General features: G+C 45.0%; 1 protein-coding gene across 3 annotated transcripts in view; it reads right to left on the reverse strand.

Annotated features, from left to right (window-relative positions):
* Positions 1–8,058, reverse strand: part of Kdm2a (lysine demethylase 2A) — a 69,535-nt gene extending 61,477 nt beyond the window's left edge. Inside the window, exons 1-2 of one of the 3 annotated variants that reach the window (NM_001108515.1) lie at positions 6,109–6,442; positions 4,582–4,676 (exon numbers count right to left, since the gene is read on the reverse strand). In NM_001108515.1, coding sequence (NP_001101985.1) covers positions 4,582–4,623 — 42 coding nt within the window. In that variant the 5' untranslated portion in view covers positions 4,624–4,676; positions 6,109–6,442. Of the gene's footprint in view, positions 1–4,581; positions 4,677–6,108; positions 6,443–6,983; positions 7,112–7,716 lie in introns of those variants that run through there. The other 2 variants (XM_087573849.1, XM_087573838.1) reach the window with 2 other exon arrangements.
* Between the last annotated feature and the right edge of the window lie 2,747 nt (positions 8,059–10,805).

A 10,805-nucleotide genomic window follows, 5' to 3' on the forward strand; every position in this document is an offset into this window, starting at 1 on the left:
GAGAAGTGTTTACAGGGACTGGAGAGATGTCACAAAGGTTAAGAGCACTGGCTGCTTCTGAACTTTCTATTTTGTACTGTTAGGTATCAACAGGCACAGCAAAAATGAGGATTCAAGGGGTTTCTGTCATCATACAATTATTGCAAACTGAAATATTGAAGACTGGGGTGGGCAGTGGTGACACACACCTTCAATCTCAGCACTTGGATGGCAGAAGCAGGTAGAGCTCTGAGTTTGAGGAATCTACATAATGAATTCAAAGGCCAGTCAAGACTACATAGGGCTAGAAAGTCCATCTACAATAGAGAGGGAGAGGGAGAGGGAGGGGGAGGAGAGGAGGGAGGGGCAGAGACAGACAGACAGACAGACACACACAAACACGCGCACCCGCGCACATACACACAAACAGGAATCAGAAAACAGTAATATATAGAAGTGGAAAACCCTAAGCAGGTAATTTGGTTTGGCCAGAATACACCCAGGATAAGAGTAAAATAAGAACAATATTGTGATAAGTGGCAGCAGAGAAGACACCTATAATACCAGTGTTGGGAAAGACGAAACAGATTCTTGGGATTTGTTGGCTAGCCAGTTTAGACTAATTGTTGGACTCCAGGTTCATTAAGATGGTAGCTAAAGCTGACAATCTAAATTTGTAATCTCCAAAACCCATGTAGTTATAGAACAAACTTCCCCAATTTGTCCTATGGCCTCCATATATACAACATGGAACAAATGTGCACACAATAAATAAAATGCAATGGGCTGGAGAGATGGTTCAGAGGTTAAGAGCACTATCTGCTCTTCCAAAGGTCCTGAGTTCAAATCCCAGCAATCACAAAGTGGCTCACAATCACCTGTAATGGGATCTGGTGCCCTCTTCTGGCATATGGGCAGACAGCTGTATGATGTACACATAATATTTTTAAAAAATAATAAAAAAATAAAATAAAATGCAGTGAAATCCTAACTAGTCAAAAATCCATTCCTGCATTCTCCCAGGGATTATCAATGTATTACAATTCCAATCTTTTCTTCAATGTGGTCACAGATACTGTAATCTAAACATAAGACGACTCATCTGTTGAATCTTCAGAGGAGTCTTCAGTCTGCAGTTTCTTCCCAGTGCATTTGTTTTGTTTTGTTTTTTTTAAAGATTTATTTATTTATTTATTATATTTAAGTACACTGTAGCTGTCTTCAGACACACCAGAAGAGGGCATCAGATCTCATTACAGATGGTTGTGAGCCACCATGTGGTTGCTGGGATTTGAACTCAGGACCTCTGGAAGAGCAGTCAGTGCTCTTAACCTCTGAGCCATCTCTCCAGCCCCCCCCCCCCAGTGCATTTGTAATGCTTTATTTGACCATCCCTACTATTCTGACAATATTTTAACTCCTTCAATTATACCTCTATAATTATTCTGACCTTTTTAGTTTTTTCATTGTTGTTGTTTTGGCTTTTCAAGACAGAGTATTTTTATTCTGTAGCCTTGGGAAAAACTGTCCTGGAAATGGCTCTGTAAATTAAGGCTGGCCTTGAGAAAGATCCACCTAAGTGCTGGAATTAAAAGGTGTAAGCCGAAACTGCCCAACTTTTTTAGAGTTTTAATTACTTCCGGTCTCTCAAAAATGTCAAATCCTTTTCAGCTTTGGGGTTTTTGTATATACTAATCACTCCTCTGTTTTGCTTCTTTCTCCTTATCCTTTAAATCTCTGTTTTGAACACTTATCAAGTATCTTTTGATACCTCAGCCCCATTACTAAGTGTAGAGTAGCTCTCTAGAAAGATGGCTCAGTGGTTAAGAGCACTGACTGGTCTTCCAGAGGTCCTGAGTTCAAATCCCAGCACCCACATGGTGGCTCACAACCATCTGTAATGGGATCTGATGCCCTCTCCTGGTGTGTCTGAAGAGAGCAAGCAACAGTGTACTCATAAATAAAATAAATATTTTAAAAAAAAGTATAGAGTAGACTAGATTAGGTCACTATTACACTGATTGCATGCTGTAGCCCTTTACATGACCATAATTTACATGACTCTTATGAACATTTGTTTAATGTTTGACTCATCAAAGTAGAGATTCTATGGCAAACATGTTTATTTTGCCCATTACTCTATTCTAAGAGCCTTGCTTACAACAGGATACATAGTTAAATGTTTCTCATTCCTATTTAAGACTTTGCATTAGTCAGTTCTAAGGGTAGCTCAGGTCTCAGAATAAAATGTCATCTTCTTAGAAAACCTTTCACTGACTAATCAATCTAAAAAAAGTGATCTTGAATCTACAAGAAGTTTAAGACTCTTAAATTTCCTTAAAATATTCAATACTAACACTACAATATTTGAAAATTTAAGTGTCTGGCTCAGCATAAGCACTCAACGAACATTTTTTTTTCAATGAACATTTAATTGAATCCTCTGAATGAGAAAGATAACTTGGTAAATAACTCAAATTCGTTTATCATATAAAAAACTTTTATAATATATATAAACAAAAAACATAAAAGTGTTCAACCAACAAAACTGGACTGTTTAGTAGAGCTTATAGCACATTCTAGGGAAAAACTGACAACTCTGAATCTTACCCTTGTTCCATCTTGGCTGGATAACTCAGAACAAATTACTTAAGGTGTGATTCCAAATCTGTAAAATGGGGATCAGAACTTCCACCTATGCCAGGCAGTGTTACTGCACACCTTTAAACTAGAACTTGGGAAAGGGGAAACAGATTATCCGAGTTTGAAGTCAGCCTGGTCTAAAGCGAGAACAGCCAGGGCAAAAAGAATCCACCTTAAAGACTGCTAAGCAAGTAGTTTTGCATTACTTAAAGACAGAGATACACTGAGAAATATACCCTTAGGTAGGTAATTTCACTATCCTGCAAACATCATAGAGCTCACATATAAATCTATAGGTATAACCTACTATATGACTAACTCATGAGATACACAATGTACACAGTCTGTCCTCAGTGTTAGTATATGACACATCACTGCAATCATTGTATTGTATGGGAACAATAACAAAGATATCTCTACAAGGTCAACATAAGACACATTGTTTTCAAGGAGTAGTGAACCATGGCTGGTTGAATTAGAAACTCAAAGGGCCAACTACACATTCAATTAACACATGCTATTATCTAGTAACAGTGTGCTTTTTTTTTCCCCCATCACAGTGTGATACTTTCTATATCTATATTTTCTATAACTCCTTTTTTTTAAAACTAAACTACCTTTTTAAAAAAAGATTTATTTTATTTATATGAGTACACTGTAGCTGTCTTCAGACACAACAGAAGAGGACATCGGATCCCATTACAAATGGTTCTGAGCCATCATGTGGTTGCTGGGAATTGAACTCAAGACTTCTGGAAGAACAGTCAGCGCTATTAGAGGATATTAGATTTTCTAGAACTAGAGTTACATGTGATACTGAGAATTGAACCAAGTCCTATAGAACAGCAAGTGCTCTTAACCACTGAGCCATCTCTTCAAATCCTCCACTTCAAATCTCTCTAACAAGCAAATTAACAATAGAAAAAGTCAAAAGAAATCAAGTAAGGTAGTTCACACCTGAAATTCTAGCATTCATGAGTTTGAGACAGAAAGATTGACACAAATTCCAGGTCACTCAAGGCTAGTGTGAGAACCTACCTCAAAAACGCAAACAAATCTATAGCCTGTTCTCTAAGAGTAAAGATCATCAGAAAATGGATTAGAGAATTATTTTACTTTTCTTTAAAAAAAAAAAAAGTGCCAAATGAAACCACATAAAGTCCAGCAATATTCTAGGTCTAGAATTCACATACTACATACAATTCTGTGTCTCTCCTACCCTACTCTACAAACACAAATTTGAATGTTCAAAATGAATAGGTAGTAAACAATATTAATAAAGGTCTCTGTGACTAAGGAAGAAAAAAAAAAAAGACCTAAAACTCCAACAGAGCAAGTTTGAAAGAAAAACCAAAAAAAATATTCAAACCCATGTACAAGCTAACTTCTAAACTATAAAGTTTTCTTTCAGTAACATGTCTCATAAATTCCTTCCAAATATTTAAAAGACAAAGAACTTTATCAGCATCTAGTACTGTCCTCAAATCAGTCTTAAGAGTGCTCCAAACTTACCACGTTTAACTTACTTAAACAACCATACTGTTAACTTAGCAGAAATATTCATAGCTTATTAACTAAGTCCTCAGCTCAGAAACTACAATTGTTAAATAGTCAAATAACACTTATACTAAAATATTAAATAAAACTATCCTTCCTTGGTTTGTTCTTAAAATTTACATTTTAATATAACTTAATTAGATTTACTACAATGTCAGTATTGCCAAGTTAAGAATCTTTGTCTCATAACAATCCACAAAATCCTGTGATTTTTCAGAACTGCAATTATTTCTACAAAATTTAAGGCTTTAACTCCATTTCCAAACACCATAAATTAAGGTTCTAACTACTTGACAAAAAGAAACAAGTAAGATATTAATAATACCTTTCACCCCTCCTCTGGTACACAGAAAAGCTGGCTGAAAAAGTGTTTTCCAAAAGGAGAGAACTGAAAATACTAACCAATCTCTGGCTGTACCGAATCCTTTCTTCTTCAGGTTCCATCTCTTACTCTTCTGATGGAAGTACAGAAACCACTCCCGGATGCCTTCCTCTTCCTAAGGATCCAAATGCACAAAGGAAATGAAGAGAAATAAGAACTCATTCTGGAACTTATACCTCCTTCTCATTAAGTTAAAGGCTCTTTGAGAATCCTTTATCCTCTTGGGCAAATGGTACCATGTCTTGTCAGCATTAGTCACATCACAACTATAAAAGAACTAAGTAAAAGGAGACTTTGGTTTCAGTTCCTTAGGACCAGCCACATCACTTGCTTCTGCCCATGGGATAGCAATTAACAAAACTCTTCCTGCTAACATTAGCAATAAGTAAGTAGCTAGCTAGTCAGCTAGCTAAAGTAGAGAGGTCTAGAGACATGGCTCAGCGCTTAAGATTAAGAGCATTGGCTACTTTTCAAGAGGACCCCGGTTCAATTCCCAGCAACCACATGGCAGTTCACAACTGTCTGATTCCAGTTCCAAAGGATCCAACACCCTTACACAGATACACATGCAGGTGAAAAGGCTCAGGACTCTTATTTTTCTTTTGTATGCTGGGTTTTTTGTTTGTGTAAGTTTTTGTTGTTTTGAGACAGGATCTCTCTACATAGCTCTGGTGGTCTTGGAACTAACAAGGAAGACCAGGCTTGACTCCAACTCACAAGAGATTCGACTGCCTCTGCTTGCCCAGTGCTGGCTAAGGTGTAAAGCACCAAATCCAGGAAGGGCTTTTATTTCTAAAGTGCTGAATGACTAGGTGAAGTACACACAAAACTAATCCAGACCTAAACCAAAGAGTTCTCAAACAGGTAATGACAAATTATAAGCAAAAAGGGCAGGTCACTTTCATAAAAAAAGAGGGCAAGAAAAATAGGTTTACAGAAAGACTCCAAACCAATGCCCCACATCCTTCCAGTAAAGAATCATTGCCTTTCCAAAACTACCATCCACCACAAGGTGCACAACTATGGAACAAATTTGAGAGTTGCAAACAGAGGCTAAAATGCCATCTAATCTAGAGAAGTAAATAATAAATGAAAGTCTCGATCTATGGATACGGGTGAAACATCCATTAAATAAAGACCGGTTGGCACGTCAATCAATCCACGACACCAAGCAAGGGTTTTCATTTTTCTAAATAATCTTTCTCCTGAATAATGGCTTCCATTGGTTATACAAATGTTTTTCTTTCTTGTAAATATATTACGGCCACGTTAACAGAATCATTTCAGAGGACCCGATGACATAGTTTTCGAGAGCAGTTCGTGGCACTGCCCTCCTCGGCCTCGGTCGCGAGGGACACGGTCTGCACCCCCTGGACGAGCGCCGCCAGGGCCGGACAGCAAAGCGGCAAACCTCCACTGCTTCCCTAGGGAAAAGGCGTTTCTATGCCTCACCCCTTGCAAAGAAATAAAAACTTTACATTAAGTCTTTAGATAAGACCGGGAACCAAACTTCCCCAGGGCGGGGGAGGGGGGAGGGGAAATCTCACCGAGGATTTTGTTCTTGAGTTCTTGTCCAAGAGAGAAGTAAAATTCCAAACAGAGAAAAAATAAAATCCCAAACGTCGTCTTCGGTATTTCTGTGTATTAACCCAGTATCCAGAGAAGGGTCAGAGCGACCCGGAAAAGAGGAAACAGTGACTGAACCAAACCTCCTCTTCTGGCTTTACAGACTCCGCGTCTGAGGCGTCAGGATAGCAAGACCACTCGGCTACTCCCCCAAGCTGGCGGTCAGCAGCCCCAGCCCGAAACCCGGGCCAACCCGGCCGCGGGAAACACCCTCTTCTCGGTACCCTCAGACGGTCACAGCCGCTTCCGAAGCCCAGGAGCCGCGGCCGATCAGCTGAGACCCGCCCGGCCGACGCTCCCCGCGCCGCCCGGCCCCCCGGAACGCGGGCCCCGGCCCCGGGGGGCGGAGAGGGCGGGAGCAGCGAAGCTCCCTGACTGGGGGCCCTCGGCTGCCTTTGCGTCGTCCCCTGAGCCGGGGCTCCGCGTTGCGGGACGATCCCCCTTACCCCCCCAGCTACTCCCCAGTAGCAGAGGAGGGACTCCGGGGGATGGGCCCCCTGACGTTGCCCTTCCACACGAAGAACCCACTGCCCGGGAGGAAAACAGCTGCGACAGGCCCAGGAGCTGGAAAGGTGCTCTGCGGCCCGCCGCTGCCGCCGCCGCTGCTGGGGAGGGGTGTTGTTTCCCTCACACAGGAGGATCCGCTGAAGCAGCCGCCGCCATTTTGAACCCGTCAGATTCTCACATACACACAGCTCCTCCGGGCTTACTGCGCAGGCGCCCTCTCTTCACCACCACCCCCTCCTCCCATTGCCTCTCCACCCCCACCTCCTTCAAGCCTCCCTACGCGTCTTACCGCTCTCCGGGACACACGTGAACGCGCACGCGTCACTCCCCTCTAACGCGGATACACCGCCGGAGCGCGCACGCGCGGATGCGTCGGCCTCGAATCGCCCGCGCCCCGCGACGCCGACGCGGTTCCCCGCCCTCCCCCCTCGCGTCAGCCCGCACGCCCTCTGGCCGGCCTACCGCCCCCGCTCCCTGCCCGCCTCCTTTCAGGTCTCTCGCTAGGCCGGATGCTGGCGCCTGCGCGCAAGTCGCGAGCCTCCTCCGCGCGCTCTCTCCCCCACACTCTCAACACACGCACACACAGATACACACGCACACACAGACACACACCGGCGCGCGCGCGCGCACACACACACACACACACGCACAGAGAACTTCGCCTGTGACCCCGCCCATCGCCGGCCAGCTGCGCCAGCCGCCCCCCCCACTACTCTAGGAAGGGTTGTGACCCCCGACCCCCACAAAACACAACACCCCACCCCAGGCAGTAGGAAGCATCTCCCCATGCCCTATACCCGCCTCTGCTAGGTGGTCAAACAGTCACACAAATGAGGGCCAGGCGGCCTGGGTCAGGGCAGCCGTTGGCCGCCTCAACGCGGGGTCCCCCGGGGTCATGCCATAGCAGTGGGCCAGACCAGGGCGCTGCGCTCCGGCCTTCTCAGACCCAGGGGGTGCATAAAAAGCAGCGCACTCCCGCCGGGCGCCCTCTCTCACGCGCCGGCCGGTGGGCCAAGGCCCACCTGCTCGCCATCCCGGAGTAGGCCCCTGCGCCCCCGCTGCAGGGCCTGGCCGCCCTTAGCACGGGGGGGCTCCTCTGTGCAGCGAACCGGTTTCGCCTCACCCACTCCTCGCCGCTCCAAAGGGGCAGGAATCGGTAGTAGTAGCATGTCTATCCTGGGCTCTGTTCCCTCAGGGGAGCTCCAGACGCTTGACAAGGGAGTCCACAGGTGCTGTGCGCGAGAGTGGGATCCACGACGGCTCAGGGGTGGCAGCGGCTAGCGCACCCACTGCGGGCCGCAGGCTCCCAGGGAGGTGGCCCAGGAAGCCCCTGCTGTTGGCCACGCTCAGGTTTCCGTAGCGCCGGTGCCCTCGGCGGCCCGGGTGGGACGTGACCCCGCCCCCGGCGAGTCGGGGCACCCCCCCTACGGAGAGGGGCGCGGGCCGCCCCTAACCCCAGGGCCGCAGCTTGCGAGGGAGGCCCAGCCGGGAAAATGTCTCCAGTCTGTGTGCGCAGCTTCGCGCGAGGGTCAGCGATGGGGCAGCGGCGGCCCAAGCTTCTCGGCCCTGCCTACGAACCGGCTCCCGCGGCTCGACAGCTGCCCGACGGGCAAGCAGGCTCCGGACGTCGACGGAGCCCAGCCAGAGGTAACAGCAATGCCATGCGAGCAGCCCAACTGCGCTCAGGGCAGTTCCCCAGCCAATCTCGTGCTTTGAGGCCCGTTTAAATTGTAAATCCCACAAAGGACGGTGGCCTGGACGCTACACATCCAAGTGCTTGAGGTTGGCACTTTTCCCTTGCTGACTGTTGTCACATCTTTTTCTCCCTGCCTTGGTTTCCAACTCTTCAGCTTGATCCTGAAGAGTCTGGATTGGAAGAAGAAGACCACCGTGGTATAGCTATCAAACAACGTTCATAAACAGCCTTCTAGGTCTTTTAGGAAGACATTAGTGATTGACAGTTGGAAAAAATGATACTTTCGTTTGCTATCACAGTTTGAACTGGGGTAAAGACACTCCTTAAACCCAAAGTATTATTAAATACAGCAAAAAAGTTTTGCTAAAGCACACAGGATTTTTACATTCTCTGCTGTTTTTCACATCTTTAGTAGACAAGAGAAAGAGCTTTGTGTTCCTAAATTCGTTTTAAAACTAAACAATTGGAATATAAGATTAAACATGTGCATATTACTGGGATAGAGGTTCACAGTTCTGTAACTGCCAACAGAAACATCCTCCAATAGAATGATTGGTTTATGTGGTCTCATCGTCTTACAGCCAGTCACTGAGCAAAGTCACTTTATTCTGATACCAGTTGCTTTTCAGACGTTTTAAATCATTGCTTTAAAGAGATAATGTTGGGAACTTTGCCAGATTTAAGGCCTCTTTTGGTGTTCCAGGCTGTACTAAAATATGTTTTAAACTATAGTAGTCTTACCCATGCATGGTGACTCACACTTGGAGGTGATCCGAGGACTCCACAGAGGCTGAGGCAGGCAGATTCTCATAAATTAAAAGCCACCCTGTGCTAGATAGTGAATACCAGGTCAACTTGGCCTTCAGAGTGCAACCATGTCTCCAAAAAAGGCAGTAGTCTGACATCCAATGCCACGTGTGACCCCAAAGACATCTGGCTTTCTGTACTTACAAAACAAATACTTTAATTTGTTTTAAAGAAAATTTTGCCTCTTTCAGACTAGTCGAGTATTGGGACTCATTGTTATTTGCAAAATAAACAGCTTTATTTAGTTCTCTTTATCCAGAAAATACTTGTGGGAAGTGTGGGGGTGGACACAAAAGGCCTCACACGGTACATAAACCTGTAATTCCCACACCGGCAAGGGACTGATGCAGAAGCAGCGCAGAGTGAGTTCAAGACCAACATGGGTTGTTTAGCAAGACCCTGCCTCAGAAGAAGGTAGGATCTTTAGCTGGAACTCAACTTTATCTCACCCTTGTAGGGACCATACATAAGTTTAATTCAGAACCAAGAATTAAAGAAAAAAAAACAAACAAACAAGGAAGGCTCCAGAACAAATTCAACCCGTAGTATTTATTTTGAACAGGACAGCAAATGGAACAAGGTTTGTCAAGCTGTTTCCCAGTTCTTTCCAGTTGAAGACCATTTGCTAACTACACCGAAGTAGGGGAACTAACTGACTAAACAAATGTTCCCAGTGCTGTCTGTACGGGCTGGTTTGGTAACCATACCAAAGCAGATGGCTCATCATGGTACCATAAATCACAGGGGCTCTGAAGGGTAGGGGCAGATCTGTGAAGACTACTGTTTTGCCTTTAAAGAACCATTCCAGAAAGTCTAGAACTGGGGCAATTCCCCAAGAAGGCCACTAGACCTTTGAACTATGGAACTAAAGGGAGAGGAGATAAGTGGTTTATGAGAAGGAAGAAAAAAAAATCCTAGAAGCCTTGATAAAATAGTCCCTACCTGGAATAATCTGGTGTCTTAATCTTAATGTAAATTCATTTCAGCTTTTTTTGTTTAAAGATTTATTCATTTATTATATATAAGTACACTGGAGCTTTCCTCAGACACACCAGAAGAGGGCATCGGATCTCTTTACAGATGGTTGTCAGCCACCATGTGGGTGCTGGGAATTGAACTCAGGACCTCTGGAAGAGCAGTCAGTGCTCTTAACCACTGAGCCACCTCTCCAGCCCCTCATTTCAGCTTTTTATGCACATGTGTTCCAGTGTCTGTGTCAGCATGCCCTCATAGGAAGTACATACATACACAGATATGTGAGTCCATGTACAGAGGCAAGGTGTATATAGGCTGGAGGACAACCCTGGGTATCATTCCTCAGGGACTGTCTACCTTTTTCTTTTAGAGGCAAAGTCTCCCTCTGACCTGGAACTCCCAAGTAGGTGAGTTGGCTGGCTGGCCAGGAAACTCTAAGGAAATATTTGTCTATGCCTTTCCTCCACAAAGACTGCAAGTATTCTATGAGCACCCATCTCCTTTTACATGAATTCTGGGCTCAAACTCAGGCAGTCACTTTACCAACTGGGCCGTTTTACCAGCCCCAGTATCTTTCTTTGTTGGTGGTGATTTGTTCTTGTTTTTTGACCTAGAATTTCTCTGGATGTCCTG

Source organism: Rattus norvegicus, chromosome 1, assembly GCF_021556685.1.
Source record: "Rattus norvegicus strain SHRSP/BbbUtx chromosome 1, alternate assembly SHRSP_T2T, whole genome shotgun sequence".
NCBI classification, from domain to species: domain Eukaryota; kingdom Metazoa; phylum Chordata; class Mammalia; order Rodentia; family Muridae; genus Rattus; species Rattus norvegicus.